The sequence below is a fragment of the Sebastes umbrosus genome, chromosome 4 (genome assembly GCF_015220745.1).
Source record: "Sebastes umbrosus isolate fSebUmb1 chromosome 4, fSebUmb1.pri, whole genome shotgun sequence".
Classification (NCBI taxonomy): domain Eukaryota; kingdom Metazoa; phylum Chordata; class Actinopteri; order Perciformes; family Sebastidae; genus Sebastes; species Sebastes umbrosus.
In genome coordinates this window covers 30,429,643-30,454,935 of record NC_051272.1, presented here as the reverse complement: position 1 = coordinate 30,454,935, position 25,293 = coordinate 30,429,643, and the positions used below count along the sequence as shown (strand labels likewise).

The 25,293-nt window shown below is 41.7% G+C and overlaps 1 protein-coding gene across 1 annotated transcript in view; it reads left to right on the top strand.

Annotated features, from left to right (window-relative positions):
* tmtc2b (transmembrane O-mannosyltransferase targeting cadherins 2b) overlaps positions 1-24,985 on the top strand; it is a 113,881-nt gene extending 88,896 nt beyond the window's left edge. Inside the window, exons 9-12 of the mRNA XM_037768572.1 lie at positions 8,437-8,518; positions 11,151-11,265; positions 17,822-17,885; positions 24,236-24,985. Coding sequence (XP_037624500.1) covers positions 8,437-8,518; positions 11,151-11,265; positions 17,822-17,885; positions 24,236-24,415 — 441 coding nt within the window. The 3' untranslated portion in view covers positions 24,416-24,985. The remainder of the gene's footprint in view (positions 1-8,436; positions 8,519-11,150; positions 11,266-17,821; positions 17,886-24,235) is intronic.
* Positions 24,986-25,293: the final 308 nt, after the last annotated feature.

The following is a 25,293-nucleotide window of genomic DNA, read 5'->3' as shown; positions in this document are numbered from 1 at the left end:
TCTCCCTGGCTTTTCATCAGTTCTCTCCAGCTCTTTACTGACGGTCGTAATGTCCTCCTGAAGTCCCTACAGTTAATCAATAGTGTGTGGGTGAGAGAGAGGGAAAAGATTGTAGGAGAGTGAGTATGGGAGAGCAACGAGAGAAGGCTGACCCGTTGTGTTTCTCAAGATGCTCCTGTCTGTCTTGGGAATAGGACTTACTGATTAAAAACTTTGTCCTGGCAGCCCCCTTTTTTGGTCCATGTAGCTGTTAATAGGTCTTAAAAAGTAGCTCCAAAAGCTGCATTTGCAACTTTGAACCAACAGCAAAACAGATAATACGCATTTGGCATGTTTGCAACGTTGCTCTGCAAAATAGAGAATTGAAATCTCTGAGCAACGTAAAGAAAGGAATCCACATCTGCCCGGCATTTTCCAGGACATAGATAATATCCTCTCAGGGTCACACAGCCGACCTGGTTTTCAATAACCAAAGCAAATGCCGTCTGTGCGGAAAGGTCTCAGGGGCAGACGCAGTTTCCAGTGTCGCTGAGTTTACGAGGAGGTGGTCATGCGGTCGGGTCATACATTCATCCGTTACAGATCGCAGCTAGATAGGCGTATTTGGAGCTGACCGAGAGGAGCAGTCGGAGCTGAAAGGGACTGTCAGAAGAGAAATAAACAAATTAGAGGAAGAGTTGCACAGAAGGTCAAAAGAAGGGTGGAGGCCTTCTCTTCAGCTGTCACCCCTCTCTCCCACAGCCTAGGCCCTAATGAAAGGACATCAATGTGTTCGATAGCCTGGAGCGGTGGGATCTGGATCCCCACAGAAAGTACTAGAGTCTTCCTGGCCTTGTCCCTTTTCATTTCCCTAATGGAAACCAAGTGTCTTTCAAGTTCTTTTCATTTATAGTCTTTCCAAAAATTATGAGTTTTTGTGTATCACAACAGATATGTGTGGAAGAACTTTGCTCGCAATATCATTTCACATCAATTCGCTGGGAAAAAAAAGTTTTCTTTTAACAATTTTTGTCAGTTTTTGTATCAAAGCTTCACATTAAGCCCTTAGGGAGGAGTACTGTGACATTTTGGGAAATATGCGTGTTTGCTTTCCTGCCTAGAGCGAGATGAGAACATTAATACCACTCTCATATCTGTACAGGCTCACTGATTGACACGTTATATCCCGGTTGTTAAATCTATATAAAGGTAGCAGGTGCTAGTAGGCAGATTTTGTTACTTTAGGATAGGGCCAGGCTAGCTGTTTCCTCTTCTTTCTGGTCTTTATGCTAAGCTAGGCTTATATTTTGCTGGTGGTAGCTTCATATTTTAACGTACAGACATGAGAGTGGTATCAATCTTTTCATCTAACTCTCGGTAACAAAAGTGAAATGTCAAACTAGTCATTTAATCGTGCTTATTCTTCCTTATGGGTGTCATTCATTTGTGGCTCAATAATACCATTCCATAGTGTTTCCTCTGTGAAATAGTCCTAGGGTTGTAGATCATTGTGTGTCTAAATTAAATTGAGCTCCAGCACCATACTAGATTGATTTTCCCATCCATAGTCAGACAGATGGTCAGCTTAAAGACTAGTTGAAACCACAGATAAAAGTCGCTTGTTAAGCTGACATGAATTCCTCTCTGTACAAAAGCCACCACACATCAAAAAAAAACTATCTGAAACCAAACGCTGTCAGCGAGGACTGTCAACGGGAACAAAACAATTCTTTAGAGGAGAACGTTAAGACTCGGTGAAGTGGACTCGGGGAAGAATTCATTGGGCCGTGAAGAGAAACTCATTTTATTTAAGAACGTGTTATTGATTTTGGAGGAAAGTAGAGCTCAAACCTGAGGGGATGAATCTCTGTAGATCTCTGACCATGATGGATGGTAGAGGGGCTTTGAACCTCCGTGATACTGTGAGTGCAAATAATGCCGTCAGAGGAGGGAACTTAGTTGTTCAAACAAGCTTAGAGCCCCTTTATCCATGAGGAAAATATGAAAGAATATATCTTTGTTTTCTTTTTTTTGTTGAAATGTGTCGGAAAGTTTCTACCGATGAATTAAAAGTATAGGGAACAATTTAAAGAGGACTCATTATTAGTCATTTACAGGTGCATACTTGTATTTTGGGTTTCTACTAGAACATGTTTACATGCTTTAATGTTCAAAAAAGCCTAGTCTGCTCTGATTGGTCAGCTGGCCCACTCTGTTGTGATTGGTCAACCAAACCAAACTCTTCGGACTCCGCTCCAGCTCCACTCTAACTAGCTTTGTTTGAGGGCATGCCAAACTATCTGCTAGGCTAGGTATTATGCAAATATGTTACTTGGTGACTTGGGATGTGACGGTGAGGACATTTTCCCACCGGTTAATGAACTTGTGACAACACCGGTGTTACTGATTACATCGGACATTTTACAAGAAACGATGATTGTCAATATGTGTAGCACGCTTACTTTGATCTTTACGGTCGGGTGGCTGTGTGTCTGGCTCTCTGGTAGAGCTTTTGCTGCAGGGCCACAGGGGTCTACCTGGCGCCGCGCACACCGGCTGTGACCGATCCGTCCTCCTCACGGCGATTACCTCATTAACATTAACACCAAATTCTCCGCCATCTCTCGGTTTGTCAACTCTCTTTCGTCCCACGTGTGAAATATGACACTTGCTACTCTGAGCTGAGACTGCGTATGCAGCAGATGCATTCACTTTCAGTTTGTAGCGTCCGTCGTCCGACTATCTATTGATAAATGCCGCTGATGCGCCAAAATGAACTAAATGGGTTTTATTTCTGTAAAAAAAAAAAGCAAAACGACGGTGGGGGGGGTGGGCACGTAATGTAATCGGTGTGCGCCTGACCACCGTGTAACACCGGTAACACCGACTACCGCGACAAGCCTACTGGTGACATCACCACGTTATGGAAGAAAAGGCAGGACTTCAAGCAAGGCATTTCAGGCAGTTCAGCAGCAGTGTTTCTGTGGGGGAGAGTAATGGTACATGTCCACAGGGGTGTTTTTTATTGCGAGGGATCGCATCCCTTCCCAGCATTGGACACTTCATGAGCTGCCACTTGACACAAGGCATTCTGCACCTGATTGGACGAACGCTTTCCCTTGTCACCTGCTGCTCCCAGCTTTCAAACCGGAAACAACATGGCGGCTGGAAACCTTCTTTTCTAATATCACGAAAATAGTTCACCAAAATGTGTTTCTGCAAACATTTTATGCCAGAAATAAGCCAAGCAGTTGCTGAATCTGTCTTTATTTTGGATTAACAACGCTTAGTTGTTTCTCAGAGGCGGCGGACGCCCGTGATGTGCATAGCGTAGCCTAGACTTCAACTTTATGCAAATGAGGAGCGGCCAACATGACACCCCGGCTCTTGAAATCGCGCTGCCACCCTACCAGAATGCATTGCACGGCTGCTTACATAGACAATGAATGGGAAGCGTGGAAAGGGCGGAGACTGCGGACAAGTACCATAACTCCTTTAGGCGTTTACTTTGGGCTTTGTAACTTTGCAGGCCGTTTACATGCATACAAAATATATAACACACTAATGGATAGGGGAAAAGCATAAAAGCATAATAGGTCCTCTTTAATGTATTCTCTTCCTGCTGTGGCCCCTGTGCCTGATGACAACAGCATTTAAGTGTGATCAAAACCAGTGCAGGAAGTTGACTTCCCAGCAGCACCCGCTTCTTTCATCCCGTACCTCCTCACTCCCTGTGGCACCATTGTGAGTGATGAAGACGCTTTAGACACTGCCAGGGGTTTTGAAATTCAGATCCTTGCGGGGGAGGTGGAGAGACTGCGAGATAAGGCTTGGCAGCAGGGTCAGAGAAGGGTGAGAGGATGACGGTGGAGCTGAGCTGGTAGCTGAGGCGCGGAGAGTTGCTGTGATTTGTGGATGAGAGGAGGACAAAATAGGGGAGGAAGGGAGAGTTAATAACCCAGATCAGTATCATCCCACCCCGCTGCGCTGACCCTTCCACACCTCCGCTGACACTCCGGAGATCAGGATGTGATTCGGTGCTCTCTGTACACACCGCAGGTCAGAGATGGACACGGCCGCCCCGATGCTTGCAGTATTGGATTCAGTCATCTACTTGTCATTTCCTCAGCTAATACGATGCAGGCTTCATTCATAATCACCTCGGTCGGCGTCCTCAGAGCCAGAGCTACATCTGCAGTTTATGTGATGTTATCAGGAAATGTGAGGTGTGAGGCATGCATCAATAAGCTCAGCATGTGTGTGACAAAAGGCAGGATATTGGATCTACACAATGAGCTGACTAGAATGAGAAGTGGATATATTTAATGGAAAGTGTGGTTTTTGAAGGGTGGTTGGCATTTTATTATTGACTTTCTGTATTATGCTTGTGTTTTCCACCAACTCCTCCCCCAAGCTAGTGGCCTCAAGGTGCTTTCAATTCAACAAAGAGGGAGACTTGTCATGTCAGGAAATGTGGAAAGGGAGTGACAGCAAGCAAGCTGGCTGTGGGTTCCTTTGATTCTCGTCTTTGTCAATTCGTCTGAATGCCCTCCATTAGCACTCATGTCATATCCAGTAGTTATTATTTTTTGCCAGTATATAGGTTCCACAATACTGTCCAAACAAATAACTAAACATGCATTTCTATTCTGATAGTGACTGAGAAAAATTCAGTTTCCCTTCAAGATCCCTCACCCTAGAACAAGTCTATCTCATGAGTCCACATTTTCATGAGCTGACAGGCAATATGGCAAAGTGTGCTTAAGTACAGCATCACAGAGCTGTAGACTAATATAAGCCTTGTATGCTCACGCTAGAGTTCTGCACAGGTCTAAAACTGGAGACCTGAACCCGACCTTTACCCGCATTTTAACAGCTCAAACAGAGCATCTCAAAAAGGTGAAAAGAGGTGCTGCAGCACAGCCAGTATCAGAAAAAGAAAGCTTTTTTTTTAAACATTACAGCATGCAAACATGTTCTAGTAGAAACCCAAAATGCAAGTGTGCACCTGAAAATGAGCATAGTAGGTCCTCTTTAAGACCCGACCCACGATCATGAACCTAAACTGGAAAAACAAAGTTAGGAAACTTGTGTTTGGTGGATTATTTCTCTGTTGTTACAATGCTAATTGGCATTGTGTTTTACATCGTTGGAAAGCCTGTTTATTTACCTTCGCAATGATGTCCAACTTGTAAGGATCATGCATTTGTGGGATGAGCAGCACAGCTGATTATGTGGGTAGCGCCCAAGAAACATTTGCCAAAATGCTCCGTCAATAATAAACAGTGTATTCTCCTGTTGGTATTGACTCTTGTTTTGAGTTGTTTGGTGGATTGGATGATTGAACTCTCTATCAGTAACAAGGAACAAACAAGACATATTGGCAATTTTACACTTTATTCATTTAATACACCGTCAGGAGTCTCAGTAGCGGTGGAAGATCCATATGCAGCCACAACAGCCTGGCACCTCCTCCTCATGCTGGTCACTAACCTGGTCACACGTTGCTGTGGGATGGCGTTCCATTCCTCAACCAGGATCGTTGCAGGTCAGCCAACGAGGTTGTGTTGGTCACTCTAACACGTACAGCATGCCCAAGCTGATCCTATAAGTGTTGAATTGGGTTGAGGTCTGGACTCTTGGCAGGCCGTTCCATTCTCTCTACTCCCACATTGTGGAGGTAGTCTGTGATAACTCTGGCTCTGTGGGGGTGAGCGTTGTCATCTTGGAGGATGAAGTCAGGTCCCAGATTGTGGAGATATGGGATCGCCACTGGCTGCAGAATCTCATCCCGATATCTCCCTGTATTGAGATGGCCTAAAATGATGACAAGCCTTGTTTTGCCAGTGCGGGAGATGCCGTCCCACACCATGACACTGCCCCCACCAAAAGCTGTTACTCCATCGGTGCAACAATCAGCATAGTGTTCTCCACGTCGTCTCCATACTTTGACCCTGCCATCCAACTTTCAGAACAGAACCTGGACTCATCACTGAACATGACATTCCCCCACATGTTCAGGTTCCATTGTCTGTGTTGTTGACACCAGCGCTAATGGGCCTGACGGTGAAGGGCAGTCATTGCAGGCTTCCTGGTAGCCTTATGAGAATACACTGTTTACCATTGGCAGAGCATTTTGGCAAATTTTTCTTGGGCGCTACCCACATAATCAGCTGTGCTGCTCATCCCACAAATGCATGATCCTTACAAGTTGGACATCATTGCGAAGGTAAATAAACAGGCTTTCCAACGATGTAAAATACAATGACCATTAGCATTGTAACAACAGAGAAATAATACACCAAACACAAGTTTCCGAACTTTGTTTTTCCAGTATATATTTTTGCCTCAATTCATCTTTTCATTGCTGACTGTTAATTTGCCAGGCGTGTGCAACACATTGGCTTTACTCTCTTTCCTTTTCCAACTGGGCAATGCATATCTTGTTGCAACAAATGACACATACTGTATGTGTTTGGACGCAGAAGATTGGTACCGTCAGAGAGAGAGAGAGAAATTTCCGATAAATTACATTTGACAATAACCAAACCGAGCTGAAAACTTTACGCAGCCAAGGTTGGGTAGCACAAACCTTTCCTGAACAAAGAAAATGTTGAATATAGAGAAACAAAATCATTTCTTTCCCTCTGCTAAGCAGTGTTGGCCATACCTTCGATGATAAGTGGTGGAGTAATTAGCTTACACTGGGTTGGAAGCACTGCCATGATTGACTTTCCAGAGAAAAACGATAACAAGAAAATTGCGCATCAGTGCCGGTTGGGTTTCATTACTATTCATAGAGACAGGTGAGCCAAATGCATTATAATCCAGAAACTTGAAGATGAAAGAGAATACAGTGAAGTGATATAACAAGTACTGTAACAAATTGCTTCTCTAGGGATTAATATGTAATAACATTTCTTTTAAGAAGAGTAATGAGAAATGAGCAACTTGTTGCTTTTTTGAGGTCCTAACTCCTAGCTGCTATATATCTAACTCTGGGCATGGTATCCATTAATATACTTAGACGTCTCATAACATAAATCCTCCATCCACTCACAACTGCAACTCATTTCAAGGTGTGAAAGCTTAATTCTTAGGTACGTAGGCTCCTGTTATTATAAAAACCAGCTGGCCCTCAAACATACACATTCCTACATCTGCGAATACGAGTATAAAAATACACAGAGAGGATGCTTTTCAGACTGGAACTGTGAGCGCTACTTGGACACCGTCGACTCTATTAAACATATACTTAGCACGGGCTTGATTTTCCGCAGCATCAAGGGAAACCCCACTCAGATATTTACATTAGAAAATTATGTATTTATTGAATCTACAGCTCACTGAAAATGTATATGCTTGACTAAGTACATGTCATTAATGCTGCGCTGCTCTGGTTGGATTTGAGCCCGTTCTTCTATTTGACTAAACTGAAGCAATTTGCTGTATCTCACACTGAGTTCATATACATTATTTTCCCTGGCTTATTCTGTCTTTATTTAATCCTCCTTCATCTTTGCTGACAATTTTTTTTTTTTTTTATCCTAAGCCTTTATTAGACTTGTCACAACTCCAATTCAACAATATACTGTATGTTTTATTCATGCAGAGGCATCATCTTTTAGTGAAACACACACACTAATGGATGCATAGTTAATGCTAAAACATCAGCTTTTATAGATGAGTGGGCTTTGTTAATTGTTGATCAGACGGCATCTGGTGCCCAACTGAGAGCAAGGATGTGTCAAAGTCCCAGCTGGCACGACTATTGGCCAGCTGCTCTGTTCTGTTTGAGCTGTGATTGGTTACGTGTCACAGTCTAAAGGACCTGAGGGAGCTCTCGAGGTCCACAGGGCATCAGTGATGTTTCTCCTCATCATGCTTCGCTCACCCTCCCAGTATGGTTTCTTTCATGTCTAAAGGCTGGAGCAACACTGTACACACAGATAAAAAACCTCAGTGTGTGTGTGTGTGTGTGTGTGTATGAACCTAAAGATCCCTATAGACGCTTGATTGCCCTCACCGTTTCTGTCTCTTTCCTCTCCTCTCCTTCCCACCCTCTCGCTCCATTTCCATCCACCGCTCTCTGTCTTGTTTCACAGCAGTCGGGCCACACACACCGGCAATCTGTGGTTATGCTCTGGAAGTGTTATTTGCACAGATAAAAGTGTGTAATGAATGAGCCTTTGCTCTGCCCCGGGGTCCGCCGTGCCAAGCATGACAGTGTGCACTTTGACGAGACGACACACGAGCCTGAAAGAATAACACTCGCGGTCCGTGTGTTTCATGTCTATTTATTAAGATTTATTGTTAAAGTAGGTCTGCGGTTTGGAGAGGGACTTTAGGTACACACAAAGGTATTTTGGCCGTTGAGTCGAGTGCGGTATTTCTATAATGAGTAGTTTCGAGGAGCAGTTGAAACAATAATGACACTGTGTTTAATCCGTCTCTCAGGGGCAGAAAACAGAAGCGGAGAGGTACTTCCTGAAGGCCATCCAACTCGATCCCGCAAAAGGCAACTGCTACATGCATTATGGTAAGCATCTTTTTTTTTTTTCTTTACTTTTAATGTGACATATCCTGCCTTTATTCTTACATCCTCAAATGTTTTATTTCTCTATTTAAACATATACATGGTGCACTTATGTGCACAAAGGCAGGAACTTCCACACTGTGGCAGGTTGTTAGGACAACAGTGTTGGCTGACCTCTTCGCCATCTCTTCCCCTAATCAGCCACGGTGTCAGTCTGTGCGTGGTTAGTGGGGGATCCCAACAAGAGAGGATGATTTCCTCAGATTGTTCTCTTTTTGATTTGATGGAAATATGGAACGTGACAATTTCAGCATATCTCTTGTCTTGAATTATTTCTACGTGACTTGAACAAGTTGCAGCGTTACCTCTTTTCTTTTTGACAAATATGTTTATTGAAATTTTTCACATAACATAAAAAACATACACTTCACATTGCACAAAAAAGGCAAATCTTAACATAACACATAAAGGCACTTTGAATATAATGTAAGTAAGGCATATTCTGCTAATAAGGTACTAAGATCACATCTTGGTGGAAGAGAAAAAAAAAGAAAAATCAACTCTTATAAATAACAAAACCGCTCAAAATAAAAAAAATAAAAATAAAAAAAAGTTTAGGGCATAGTGGAAGCTTGACTTTGTGGCAATGGATAAAATCATTATTATCTCCTTCAAATATTCCAGTATGGTTGGGCATGCCCAATGGCAATAAAACAACCCTCATGTATACCACATTTGATACATAAATCCGGTTTATTAGGGTTAATGTGATGGAGTAAAACTGGAGTAATGTATAACTTCATTATCCATGCTGAAGCAATTTGATTTAATTACTCATTGTCATAGTAAGATTGAGTTTGAACAAGCTGACAAGTTACGTTCTTACTTCCTTTAAAAGCCTTTAAAACCTTTGCTGTGTCTCAATGTGCGTTCTTCTGTACTTACAGTCGCTATTTGAGCACATACGTAAGTGCGTTCACACTGAGAAGTATGGCAAAATGATGGATGTTGTACTCAAAACAGTCAAAACGTTGAGCATGGAACGCAGGACATTTCTCACGCTCAGCGGTCGCCGTCTTTGCTACGTAGCAGAAGGGGAGGGGCCACCAACCTTTTTCAAACTTGTGAAAATGGCATGCGAGGAAGCTGCAGCGGTTGCGATTGAAACAGCGAACACCGAACTATACAAATTTAAGTTATATATGTGTTTTCTTTTCACTAAGTACCACTATAATGTAGTCGGATAGAAGCCATTATTGGGTTAATTTATCTGCCTGAATTGAATTACTGCCGATACGGCGTGATGTCCGTGGCAGCGGCTCTACCGAGCTTTGTTGATTTCACCAACAGCCATGTGCGATTTGAGAACACTACCTTGTCGAAATTCATTTTATGATTGAACTGATGTGTCGGCTTCCTGTCATTGCATGTGACATTTGAAGCGATCAATACACCAGGTTAATGGTGGACTTTTGTAATTTTTCGATGTACTGTATCATGTCTAAGTTGTCACCGTTAAAGGTTAAGAACTGTTTAAAAAATAAGATGAACTGTATCGATCAACACAAGGAAAGTGTCAGCGGCAAAGAACAGGATAGACATGCAATTGATAAATTATTAAAGGTGGAGCGTTCACATTATGCAAACTCTTGATTTCCATCCACTTTACAGTGCCTTATTCTGATCGGGTCTGTGGTGCTAGTACTTTACAGATTCATACAGTAAAAGTTTAGCACAAAAGCAAACCCATAATTTGAGTTTAACAGAGTTGTTTGTTTTTGATGGTTACTGGATGTAAATCACCGGAAAAACCCCAGAGCTCGGGTTTCCCACTGTCCTGGAACTGGTTCTGTGTTCAGAACTGGATCTTCCAACATTCCCTTTAAATGTCAGGCTGTAACATGACGAACAAGAATTACAGTACCAGTAAGTCTGTATACACAGCTTTGTGAAATATTTAAACATGTATTGATGCGGGGGGCTGTCTTTCCTTTTATTACTCATAGATGTGCTTTGATATATCATAAACCCTCCATAACTGCAGAGGTGTTTGTAACCTGGAGCTGTTTTACACTCAGTCATGGTCTGATGTCTCACTTTACATCCGTCTCTCACCTCAGGCCTGTATACCCGCAGCTTAAGTTTCATCCCCAGTTATTAAGGAAAATATGCGTAGGTTCACATAGTGGTTTAGCATCCTGGTACAGTAGTGGGGCTAACCAAAGTCAACAGGGTATTAATTCCTCTCTAAACCCGGCCCTTACCAAGGGGTCCACCCTCGGTTCACGGCCTTGTCAGGCTTCTACGATCCCATCTCATTCTATCCACAGAAGTCGACCCCAAACGCAGCCGCACCCGTAATAAGACGCAAACCTTCCACGAGAGAAACATTTTCATCTTAAAGAAACAGATCTATCAAGGTCGGCTAATCTGAACAAAAGGGTCTGAGAGATGGCCAAAGAGTGATGGTATGTTTCGCTCGTATCTAGTGTTTCAGTGTATTATTTCAGGGGGCAGACCAGGCTGTCCCTCGACCGGGGCCAAAGGCAACACTTGCAGACTGTGTATCCCTCTGTGCCTCTGTGGGGATCCCTCAGCGTTTTAACAGTGGTGCTGCTCTCTCCCGCCCTGCCAGGTCAGTTTTTGTTGGAAGAGTCGCGGCTGCTGGAAGCTGCGGAGATGGCAGAGAAAGCCGCACGCCTCGACAGCGGGGAGTTTGATGTGGTCTTCAGCGCAGCCCACATGCTCAGGTGAGTGTTTCATCGGAATGATTCTGTTTTTGATGATTTCCATCGCCCCAAGAACATGCACAGAGACTCTGCATGTACTGTGAATTTCATTCTTTGTAGATGAGATGGATGGACCACAGTTTTCCATGGCTGAGTAGAAAGGAGGCTGTGTATGAGAGAGGGAGGTCTACTGTCTGCACGGTTTATCCGGGGGCTTACACTACTTCTCAGCCAGTGTGATTTACTTGGCTGTACTTTGTAATCCTCTTTTCTCGCTGCACTGCCAACCCGAGAGCTGCTGGTTTGTCTTAGCGTGCTGTGCAGCAATGTTTCTTCATATGCTCTCTCTCTCTCTCTCTCTCTCTGTACCCCTTCTCTCACTCTGTCTCACTCTTTCTCTGTTGGTCCTGGCTCATACTTGAAAGTCTGTTTCCAAATCAGTGCAAGGTTCAGCTGATGAGCCAAAGCTTTAGCAGCCCACAAGCTGTTGTGTTTCTGAACACAAGCCACGAGTTGAAATGTGTAAATACAGCCTCGTGCCAACTTATGGTATGCTGCCCCACTGACTGAATAAACCGTCAGAATTATGACCCAGTGTGGAGATTTCCTTCTTTAAACACATCATGGGTCACTTAAGGCTTTTTCTTAAATTACAGCTGCCTGTTGACCACAAATAGTTATATTTAAAGGAATAGTTCGACATTTTGGAAAACATACATATTTTCTTTCTTGAGAAGTTTGATACCACTCTCATGAAGCCACAGCCAGCAGCTGGTTAGCTCAGCTAGCTGGAAGCAAAGGGAAACGGCTATATCCAATCTAGAGGTGGGGGGAAAAAATCGATACAGCATAGTATCGTGATATTTTGCGTGGCAATATTGTATCGATACACGGACGTCATGTATCAACCTTTTATTTTATAAACTAATAACCTCTTAACAATCCGATGGCCCACTGGCGGACCCTGCAGGTATTCTGTCTTTCAGAGGTTGTAGAGGGCTCAGTTTCAAACGTTGTGAGTGAAGATACTGGTGTGTAAAACTAGAAAAAACCTAAGGAACAGATTGGTACCAACCATGTCATATTAGCTTGTCGGGAAGAACGCAAAATAACGCTCCAAATTTACGCTGAATTTTGGTGAGGAAAAACTGGCATGGCCATTTTCAAAGGGGTCCCTTGACCTCTGACCTCAACATATGTAAATGAAAACTCTGAGATGAACAGAGTGAAAACGGTATCTTATTAGATAAAGCAGATGTTGTCAAAGTGCATCATTTGCAATTGGAAAAAGGTAATAAATCAGAATATATATTATCGCAATACTCATACAGCATGTCCCAAAATGTTTAAAATTTGCAATAATATTGTATTGTGACTTAAAAGTATTATGATAATATTGTATCGTGGAGCCTCTGTTGATTCCCACTCCTAATTCAGACCTTCGCCCACCAGCACCTCCAATGCTCATCAATTAACCCGTTATACTGTGCTAGTTAAAGCCACACAAAAACCTAAATGTAAAAATGACATGTTGAGTTGGATACTCCAGGAGGTTACTGCATCCAGACAAGAAACAGCCCGGCACATACTGTATGTCGCCTTCACATCGATCCGACAGAAATTACCAGCAACCGAGTCAGAAAAACTGTTAGTTGTAATTCCAAATTAGAGAAATTAGGAGTTTCTGACCGTGACAATATTGTCCACGTGGTGAAAAGAACTACAGAGGTGTCAGCAAACCTGTGGTGTAATGGCTGCAAAGTCACCATAACAGTAACATCTAAATAAAATCCAATATTACACTGATAAAATCAACTAAGCTAATTTAACAGGAGTTTAATTATACACTGCTTTGATCAGGTTTTGCTTGTTAAACTGCTTCAATTTGTAACAGCTAATTTGCACAACTAATTCAGACTCCATAAATGATGGAATCATTTGAATAATGCATGAACACTCCAAAGTTGGATTTTCTTTTTCTTGTCATTGATATCGCATGACGGCAGCCCCTGCCTGTAAAACCAAACGTGTCATTTTCACACATCTATTTTGATTTTGGTACGGATTAAACAAATGAGATATAACATGCTAATTATTGAGCTTTAAAGGTGCTGGTGGGTGGATTGTGTACCTTTTTGGACAAAGCTGTTCCTCCCTCAGACTGCTAAGCTAAATTAACCACCTTTTGGCTGTAGCTTCATATTTAGCGGTACAGCATCAATCTTCACATGTAACTCTTGGCAAGAGTTTTCCTAAAATGTTTAATTATTCCTTTAAGACCATTAACCATGTCTTGAATCACCAGAGTTTGGTGTTGCTGTACCGACGAGTACAGCGTTGCTACACGGCTCTATGTAAGATTCTTACCCAGCTGCTTTATGCACGGCTCTCCCTCCACCAGTCTGATCACACAGGATCTTCACCACCAACAGCTTTCAGTGTTGAGAGCCTCCTCCATGGTCCAGACCCCTGGCAGCTAAAGAGAGCTTCAAGCAGTGCTCGGGCTGAACTATTCTCCGCCTGCTTGGCATGGGGTCCCACTCCTCCACAGCTCATGTTCTTTATGTGTTTGTATTGGACACAGACGTGGAAAAGCCCTCAGTTGGTGGGGACACAAGTGAATCTACACGGGGGAAGGGAAGAGATTAAAAGGAAGGGCAGACACTCTCAGACGTGCAAATGTCTTTTATTGTCCTCCTGGGCCCTTGGGGGTTTTTTTGGACCATTTTGTTTCCAAACTAATAAGTTCCTTCTGCCTCCTTTGAACAATTTTAATTCAAACTAACTCTTGTTTATAGTTTCAATGTTGGACAGGAAAGGTTGGTTAATGGTTGAGGTCAATGGGGATGTGTTTGCACTTCCCTTTAATGTGTCAAATCTTAGTGAAAGCCAAAAATGACACTGTGGCACCATACAGTAACATTAAATCTGTATATTCTAGGGCTGTCAATCGATTAAAATAGTTAATCACGATTAATCTCAAATGAATCACAATTTTTATTTGTTCAAAATGTACCTTAAAGGGAGTGGGCAAATATGCTCTTTTAATGCAAATATATTTATATATTTGCATAAGAATTTATTCATAGAAAAATATTCTAAAATCATAACATGGTAAACTGCAGCCCAACAGACAACAACAGCTGTCAGTGTGTCAGTGTGCTGACTTGACTATGACTTGCCCTAAACTGCATGTGATTATCATAAAGTGGGCATGTCTGTAAAGTGGAGACTTGTGGGTACCCATAGAACCCATTTTCATTCACATGTATTGAGGTCAGAGGTCAAGGGTCCCTTTGAAAATGGCCTTGCCAGTTTTTCCTCGCCGAAATGTAGCGTAAGTTTGGAGCGTTATTTAACCTCCTTTGTGACAAGCTGGTATGACATGATTGGTAGCAATAGATCCCTTCATTTTTTCCAGTTTTATATGCCAGTATTTTCACTCTAGCTTAAAATTGAACCCACTACAACTTAAAAAACGCAAGTTGCATTAATGCGTTAAAGAAATTAATTAAAACAAATTTGCGTCAACGCGTTATTCACAGTCAGTCAGGGGAAATGGAATCTCTAAAAGATACACTCAAACAGGTTATGCACTCATAGTTCACCCCATAGATTCACATTCAAACCACGTCTTATAATTTATAATAATATAATGCACCATATCTGAAAGATTACTGTATATTGCTAGCATGTCATGATGTTAGGTATGCCAATTTGTGCATATTTGGCTGCCCGGTTTCCAAAAAGTGTATAAATTGGTTTAAATTGATAACCTTATAATTGTAATAAAAAGGAATACATTGGTGTCAAGTTACATTAGGTTTACTGCACATACAGTACTACCCCCAGGGACGATGTCTGTGTTCAGCGTAGCGTTCTAACAGAAAGAATCTTACTCTAAAAAAAAAATGTATTTCTGCGCTCAAGACAGATGGGACGGCTGCAGTTTAAGAACAAATATCTGGCTGTTGTTTAAAATGCAATTTGTTCATTCAGTCATTATTATCCAACGGTGTCACGCTTATGAGCAGCAGTACTGTCGGTGCTGATTTGTGCATGTCTGGGGTTAATAGACCATCTCCAGACAACAAGATGTCAGGGTAAAAGCATCAGTGGTTGAGTTGCTGATTTGAAATATGGTCAAGAATTTTTTTCCCTCCGGGGATTTTTTCATTCCTGCTCCACTTTCCCATCCTTCTCCTTATTCCTTTGCTCTTGCAGCCTTACTCTGACTCTTCCTCTGGTTTATACCCAGGCAGTGGTTTACATACTTGGCCTCCATTGTGTGCCCTCTTAGAAGCCGCAGTCAGACAACCCTTGGAGGTCTCACTGCCCCCTTTGGTCATGGTGTGGCAGCTCTCCAGTTCTCCTCTGATAATGTGATAATGATATTATATAATTAGATTTGTACTTTTTTTCTCAGAAGTTTGTGCTTTCTAAATAATGTACTGGCAAACAAACATATGGTTGTGGTTGGACGTGAAACCCACATTTATAATCTCAGGACAAATTCAGCAACTCAAGTCGGTGTCTGGATCGCCTTTGGAATGTAAAATGCTTTTTTGGAGCGGAGCTGGAAAAATTCCGTTGTACTAAAAAAAAAAATAAAGAGCACTGGCATGTTCTTCTGCCTTTCTGAAGTATGCAACATAACATGTAGGACAACCTCTGTAAGATCAAAATCACACCAAATAAATTGTGTTTTAGTCATGTCAGCACAACTCTCACGATGGCAGTGTCGGTTGGTCCACCACTTTGGTCGCAAACAACTATCTAAGAGATGAAAGTTTGTACTCTGGATTCAGCTATCAGAAATATCCGCTGAGCTACAGCCCTCTCTTTCCCAATGTAAGTCTATGGAAAAAGTCTTTTTGGGGCCAATGGCATCACGTGATGGACACAGAAGTTGTAATTCCACCGGCCACTATATAAAATTTGCCTCATGGCACGGTGCTCTTCCTGGGCGCTTGGTCTCTCAGAGCTGCTAGAATGGCTGTAGACTTTAAGTCTTGTTTTTTCTCACTTATTCCGATAACTGTAAACCCTTGGTTAAAGACACAAGGTCATGTCTAGAAGGTAACCCGCAAGTTGGGGAAACTCTCGCAAGATGGTTAATGTTAGGCATGGATCTTGAATAGTTAATGTTAGGCATTGACCTCAAATAGTTAAGGTTAAGATAGGTCATTGGGCAGCGAGTCTCCCAGTTTTTGCAAGTTTTTGCAGATTTTAGATCAGATTGCGAAATGTGCGCGTCACCTTCTAGATACGACCAAGATACAGAGGCCCGTTACTGTTGTTAAAATATCAATTGCCTTTACTTTGTAGTAATCAGTTTCTAGGGTCACCATTTGACTCACAACTCTTGGTGGACTTAAAAGTCACTATTTATGTGAATGTGATAATGAACTTTTTAAACAAAACCCAAGAAAACATTTGTCTCCAAGCTACATTTAAGCTATTGAAGCTTTACAATGCTATATGTAACTGAAAAACAAGAATTGTCTAAAAATGTAAGTAGAAGTAAAAATAGTAGAACCTATAAGACAGTGTATTTCAAACCGAACATAAATACTATGTATTTACTTAGGCCACTGATCTGGTAATCCTAAAATAAAAGCTTTGCCTTTTATCTGGAACCATATGGATGATGATCCCTTAATAGACCGCGACAGCCTAAATGAAACTGTGGTTTGAACGGCCCCACTTCCTTTGATCATTACGACTTAAGGGGCTCCACAGCCGGCCGGTGTTGACTCTGTCCTTGACTTCGTCAGAGTTAAATTGTTTGCAATGAGACAATTGTTACCATCAGTGAAAACCCAGCAGCTGTGGACCATAAAGGTGATTTCTAAGATACCGGAGTATTAATAACAGGAAAGGCCTTGTGACAGAGGAGCCACAGGTTTGTGTATAACAGTAGGCAGAGCAGGGGGTTATGAAAGAAGATAAAAGAAAAGCATAATATAGGACATCCTGTCTTGACTGCAGGTTTTATGTCCTCAGGAACAAAGTATTTCTGGTTCCAGGGACTCATGCCGATAAGCCATCTGCCCCAAAAATCCTTTTTGTCGCAGTGTGGCATATGCAGCATGTTTTGGTGCATCTGCGCCATCTACTCTGCTTTCCTGGTTGTTATGATTATATAATTAAATTACTTTGTGTTTCCACACTGTTTGCATTCCTTCAGTGTCTCAGTATCCATCCAGCAAGTCAAACCACAATCTCCCCCACCAGCTGTAAACAGAAATGTACAGTGAATATTCCTCATCAGCCTTGGTTTGTTGATGAGTTTTCCCAAGTACCCAATACGCCAAATGTCCTGACCTCAAGGTTCATTAAAGCAGAAAGTGCTAGCTGTGCACTGCTCAGCACAGATGTTATCAAGTGAAAGATACTATCGACAAGAACCCTACAGGCGATTGGATCGGCTTTTCTTATCCCCCCATGCTAACCCCTCCTGTTGTTTTCTCAGTGACCCCTGAGTGCCAGTAAACACGCAGGGTTCAAGGCCTCATCCGAAGCCACGAGCAGTAAAGATGAGTAATGATTGCCTCTCTCTGTTTTCCCTTTGCAGACAAGCCAGCCTCAACGAGGCAGCCGAGAAGTATTACGGACAAGCTGCGAGCCTGAGACCCAATGTGAGTACAACTAGCTAATCATCGCCATTACTATTTACCCTGATGGACACTGAGCAATCACAGTCTGGGTGGCTTTCCAATATTATTACTGCCCGGTCTTGCCTTGTCACAACGGCCTTCATTGTCAGCGAGTCTCAGAAAAATGAGGGCTACGTTTTTACTAAGCTCAGAGGTTTGTTTATGTAACATCCATCACCAGCTTCAAAGGACAGGCCAGGGTAAGTAGATTGAAAAGAATAATGATAACAACACTCAGTCAGGGGGCTTTGGCATCTTGAAAATGAATGGGGTTCAGCCTTTGAGAGCTTTAGCAGGAGGGGTCGAGTTGTTTTAAGCGAGGGCCGCAGAGGGATGCAAAATATGTTTGCCATGTGGTCGCCCTGTTTGTTCCTGTGTCTTGATTAGAAGAAATCAGTTCAGGATTAATGATCAAAATAGATCTGGACAATGTTATACAGACAATAAAGTTTGGTTCCGCACGCACACAAAACCTCAGTATAATCCATACAAACAATGACAAACAAAAAGACAAAAACAAAAAGTTGAGCATAACAAAAGTTAAGATTTCCACAGAAACCATGAAATTGAGCCGCTGTCCCCTTTGTTCTCAGTGTCAATGTAGTGTTCAACTTTTGCCAAAGAATTGTGTGTTTTTTAACATCTAATTAAACCCAGATGTCAGTTAAGAGAAATGATTTTTCAAGATTTCAGTTCAAAGGAAACATAAATAATGTAAGACAACCATAGAGTTTAAGGTAAATTGTGGGAACGTTTCCACGATTATTCTTTTATAAGTAGCACAAACTCCTCTACGCACTGAAATCTAATCAATGCTCACTTTTTTCTCTGTTTATCAAAGTTTATAGAACCTTTAGAGTTAAGGATAGGTTTGGAAATCTTTAAGGATTTTAGTTGAAAACTTGGAAATCACCTTGAGAGAGAGCAGAGGAGTATTGTGATGATTGAGGGTTGGCCATGGAGAAGACCGCTGTCGTGCCACTCCCTGATGGATACAGTATGTACTTCTGTGAAAATGTGTTGGGGATGTTTGTGTTCCTTACACTTCTATTTCTTGGCCAGAATTTTCCCATGACTGTTTCTTGGCATCTGTAATTGTGCAAACACGCATTTGATGGCCACATCCAAACACAGAGGCACTTTTTTTTGCCCCTACTTGGTCACTTTTGCTTGGATGCCTTTTGCCATTTTGTATTGCTTACAGCTGAGGCACAATTATAGTTTAGCATCTTCATCCGTCTCCTTTAACATTATCCTTTGTTCTTCCCGATGTGACTTGACTTGAGCCATGTACCCTGTCCATCTTCATTTGTCGTTTCATGCTTTACTGCGGCTTGACTCCTCACTCTCCAAAGGCTCTGGTGTTTTATATTAAACACATATGTTTGCTTGCTCTGAGTGAGAGAGGACAATTCCCTCCATTCAAAGGATTTAGTCCCTAAGTCCGACAATTCCCCCTCCATCTAGACGAGCTAAATCCCATCGGATGCTTGGTATGCTTTGGTCGATCTCTGCATACCCTATGATATCTGCCCTTTTCCCATCCGTGTAGATATTGTTAACCCAAATCTGAAGTCGTTACGGTCAGGTCATTCCCCAACCTAGCTTCACTTTTTACCCTCACAGCCTTTATAGTGTGTTGCTTTACGGCCTAGGTTAATATGCTCCACATCTGGACCGTGCCTCTGCTGCTATACATGCCAGTTTTGGGAAGGGTAGGCAGGCAGAGAGGTTGCAGAGCAGCAGGAAATGAGGGGAAAAAGGAAAGCTTTTGACAAGGGAACGTTTTGAAGAGTGTTGCAAGTGTTGCAAGAGTGAGGAAGAATGCAGGAGGAAGGCTATAAATCACCAAAGTCTTAGCTATAAAAAGTAAGGGGGAGAAAGGCTTGGGTGAGGAAAGGTGGGAGCCTAGAGGGGAGGAAGGAAACTAAACTCAGGAATTGATAAGTCCTGCATGGGCGGAGAAGAAAAGATCTTTTGAGCTGCACTTAGAAGAAAACCAGGAGTCAGTTGACTTTCTATCCAGAAGTCAGAAGCCCATTTCAGAGTCGTGGTGACACATCTTCACCAAACCTTCATCCATCTAAAACCTACTCTTTTCTGGACAGACTTTCCTACAACCTGTGTCATCTCTGAGGGAAAACTTTCAACCCATTGTAAAATGCCAGAACAGAGATTTACTCTGTTGCCGTGGGCTACAGAGAATGATACGAGAAGCTGGAATTGTCTCTGAACCATTCCTGTGTACATTTGCCAGCAATCAAATCCACACGTTATTAGATGTCCAGTAGTTATTTCTGCCCATGGCAAGCTGGGTATTAGTTGACCTTTGTCTTTCTTTCATTTAGTGCCACCATTTGTTCTGAGTCATGTTACCTTGTGAACTGACCGACATCTTAGAAACAGACTGAGGCCAAGGGCGTCATTTCTACTGGGGTTGGAGGGAGGGGGGGGACACGTTCTCCTCACTTTTCAAAATGCTTTTTTTTAGTTTCCCTCACTCTTACAATTTTACTTTGATTCATTCACTAAAAGACCACCAAACGTTACCAAAATCCAGATGGCAGAATCTTTGAGTTGATCAGATTGTTAAAATACTCATCTTAGACGCCTTAAGTTATTACTGTTCTTCTCACTGCGTTAAAGATTTACAAGCACTAGCGAGTGACTTCTTTTGCTCCCGACGTGGTTTCTCAGACAACATACAAGCTTTTCCTACCTTCTCAGCAGTGATTGTTTGGGTCGCATGCAGCCTGTGTAGATGATTGCAGACACTAGTAATCAGGGCTGAAAAAAGTCCCCCAACTCCATTGCATTTTGGGTAAAAAAAAAAAAAAAAAAACTTTAGCCATTTTTCTTTACAGATAATTCTCCTAAAAATACTCTAGAAAGATAATGCTAAAAAACAATGCTCTTTGTAGTAATAATACATAATGTATTGAGTTTAGAGATTCATTGTTGACATTGGAAATAGTAGTTTTAATTTTCTGTCAAACATTTTTATAGTACATAACGTACTAATCAACATGTATCCAAAATACTAATTAAAAAAATTGTAGGTTTTTATAGGGATTTTTTATGTTGAATTTGTTTTGTATACTAGCATTATAACTATCATCATCAATCAATGATTATGATAAATAATAAATTAATCATAATGTCCCCCCACTTCTGAATCCAAACCTACGCCCCTGACTGAGTCTAAGGGATAATTGCAGTTCACTAAACACTGGATCCTCACCAACTCCAATAAATGGCATTAACACCGATATGCCAATATACACCTACTTGTCACCTGCATGTTGTGGGCACAGTATTTGTGTGTGGCCCATTTGCTTGTCACTTCCAACTACGTCCATGTGTATAAACAGTTATATATTTTGGCTGGCATTATTCCGAGTTGTAAAAATACCCCAACTTGCAAATTGATCCCCCGGCGTTATTTTGTGGTTTGACCTTCAAATGGCGGGTCAAACAGAAGGTAATTTATTGCGCAAACAGCCTCAGAATTACCCCAACCATTAAAGTCAAGTACTCTGGCTGCTCCTGTGAACAATAATCGAAACACAGAGAGGAAATTTTGTTTTGCCAGGGGATTAATGTAATTGTACAAGATGCAGTGAAGTTAATAAATTGGTATCTGGTGACTTTACTGCTGCACATTTGGAGTCAGTAACAGTAGAGTAGTGTTGGTTTTATGTATGTATGCTCATGCCAGCCTTTACTTTGCCAAGGCATCTGTAGCATGTTTTATTTGTGTGGAGGCGAAAAGAGTCTCCTCTCTAAGGGACAACAGGGTTACACCAAAATCTCTTTGATTTATTCATCAATTTAATTCTCTCTATGAGAAAAGCAGCACTACTGGACATATTGTTCCCATTGAAATACTCATGCATGGAGCATCACTCATCCAAGCTTGACACTGGAAAAACAGGGAGATGTTTTGGGAGTTTTGTGAGACGAGTGGAACAGTCTAGCAAAGGAGGGCAGTTCACACAACCTACCAAAGTGTGGACAAAGCAAGATGAATGGTCATACGATCTGAGACTGTCTGTGCTCGGTAACCTCTCTGAAAAGATATGTTAAATGCATGAATAACTACACCATGGATATGCAGAGAATAAACTTTAAACTCACTATAACATGTGTACTGTACGGGAAGTGTTTAGGTTCAAATGGCCATTTGTTTGTCCTCAGGAATACATTTTATTTTGGTTCAGAAACATGATTTTGTAAGTAAAGAGTCTGTTAGTAGTTTATGTATCATGTTTTAATTGTATAGAAAAAAGAACATTAACAGAATTGGATCTGAATCTTTATCGATAAGTACATGATAAGTACATGAAGAAGGATTATTTTTACCTGTATTTTTGCAATGCTATAGCGGCTTTGATCCGGACTGAAATATCTCAACAACCTTTGGTTGGATATTCTTGGTCCCAAGAGGATGAAGTTGATCAGCCTTGGTGATCCTGTGATGTTTCCTATAGCCCCACTGGCTCAGAAATGTCACATATTCTATGAAATATCTCAACATCCAAAGGATGGATTGGCACAATATTTGGTACAGACATGAATGGTTCCAAGAGGATAAATACTAATCACTTTGGTGATCCCTTGACTTGTTCTCTAGCGCCACCATGAGGTTGATATTTGTGGTTTAGAGTGAAATATCTTCACAGCTATTGAATAGATTGCCATAAAATGTGGTACACACATTCATGTTCCCCTCAGGATGAAATGTCATAACTTTGGTGATCCCTTCACTTGTTTTCCAGTGCCGTCTTTGATTTACGACGAAATGCTTGCATAACTAGTGACATTCCCATCAGCCTCAGCTGTACTCTTTTTTTTGTGCTAAATATCAAATGTTAGCATGCTAACACGCTTCAGTAATATGGTAAACATAACCTGCTAAACCTCAGCATGTTAACATTGTCATTGTGACGTTAACCACTTCACAGAGCCAGTAGCACGGCTATAGACTCTAGTCTTGTTGGTAAGGTCTTAACTGTTTTCCTGCAGCACTGCTTTTGTTGTGAATGGTTCACAATTCCAAGCATTTCTCGTAACATCCCACAGTGTTCTCATAACATTTATAGAAAAACACTATTCTCTCGTGCAAGAGTGTTGCTTTGGGAATTACTCTTGATTAGTTAATAGGCCATGAGAAAGAAATTAAGGCTTAGGCTTGCAGTACTTCACTCAGTAAATGTCAAGATGCCGTAATCATGCCATTCCATGTGACGATGATGTATGGGGTGACAATTATAAGAAAAACTCACAAACACTGCAATAAAAGCACATTATTGTCTATTTTTACTAAGACTGTTTTATTTGGACATTCCTAGTTTCCTAGGAATGGCAATTACAGAAATTACAATAGTCCCGAGCAGTAAAACAGTAGCTTCACTACAGGATTAGACATCTTTTCCACACTTCCAACTAAAATGGAGATCAGATGTGGCCCCTCCCTTGGCCTGGATACTTCACGGTCTTACCGTGATTGCACCCTGGACACTTTTCCTGTACTTATGTCCTCATGACTCACCCGCCCGTCGCACTGCCCCTTGGCACCAGCAGGAATTTAGAGTATATCCATAGACCCACTTCAAAGTGGTGGTTGCTCCCTCTGACATCTGTGGCCACAGATAAGACACAGGGACACGCAAAGCAGCATGGTTACCAAACTCCAAACACTGCACCGCAGTCTGTGTTGATCCGACAAACAGGAACCAACATCGTGCTAGGGTCTGCTGTATAGCTTCACAAGACGACCAAAATGTTCTTCTACAGTGACTGTTTTATTTAAAAGGACAAGATAACTGTTTTGTTCTATAACTTCATGTTGTAATCCATTATGACATTTTCCTTGGTTTTGTAACAAGATTGATATTTCTAAAGCTTCTTTAAAGCGCTAACTTTCAGAAATAACATCTGTTCAGTGTTTCTCTGTTTGGAGTTCAGTGCCCAGAAAAAAATTCATTGGATGTTTGCTCAGTGATATAAAACATTTCTGGCTGGTCTGTTGAATTATCTATACCCCCAAAGTGTGAATAAACTTAATTAGCATTATATCCACTCCGCCTATGATGTTGTAAAATTTGAATTTTTCATTAAATAAATTCTCCAAACAGATCATTAGTGGTGAGTAAATAACTGTTATTGTCACGCTGTCATTGTACCTACGTCTCAGTAATAGAGTCCTGTGTTGCTATTCTTGAACAGAAACGTCAGTGCATCTTTGGAGCTTTAAGCTTCCCTGAGGTGTGCTTCTGAAACCGATCTTGTCCTAAAATGACTAATACTCTTTTTTTTTTTTTTGGTTGCAGTATCCTGCCGCCTTGATGAACCTGGGGGCGATCCTCCACCTCAACGGGAAGCTGCAAGAAGCTGAAGCCAATTACCTCCGAGCACTTCAACTGAAACCGGATGACGCCATCACTCAGTCCAACTTGCGTAAGCTGTGGAACATAATGGAGAAACAGGGCCTGAGGACCATGAGCCCCTGAGCTCACCCCGCCCGCCCGCCTACCTGCCATCTGTATGCCAGACCTGGGGGAAAGGAACAGCCTACACGCTCCTCATTCGCTCTTCTCATCCAGGAAAAGATGGAAGAGACTCAGGGAGGATGTTTGCTCAGAGAGACCATGACTGTGCCACACAGCCCTTCTAATAACTCCTGAGCTCTGCATACACCTCAGGCCAGCAGCTTTCTTCAGAAGCATTGCTCACAGTTTGGCAGGCGTTAACGTGGCACTCTTTGGACTCTTTAAAACTTTCTTCAAAATTAGTGTTCTCTCACAGGAACCACGTCTTTGTTTGTTTGTTTTTTCTTTGTTTTTTTTTCTTTTATGACTAGAGCACTTGAACTTGAAGTGAGACCATACAGTATAGGTACACCTTTCAACATTTGTGATGAATTATTGTTTTTAAAATAAGCAATTTTAGTTCAAAGAAGGTGAAATTTGTCAGTGTGAGATACGATAAAAAGAATCTCAGAGCACTGCGGAGCACAGAGGGCATTGTCCATCACCATTTAATAAAGTTCTTGATTGGATCTGATGTTCCATCTTGATAATTAAAAAAAGAAAGGAAATATGAAGAATTGGATACATCCCAAAATCAACAAATTAAGTTCAAATCACAAAGAAAATACATTCACATCCTCAGTGAGTCACTTTGTTTTTCTCATGAGATTACACACACTTCATCATGAAGATATGAAACTTTAGCACCATCACCGCAAACCATTTGTAGCAGATGTCCTGATATTTGGTGAAAACTTGAAAAAGGGAATCTAATTTGGTAGCCATTACGGCACAATAACAGCCTCTTAAACTCCACGAAAGGCCTGACTTTGCCAAATACAGTATGTTTTGGCAAGAAA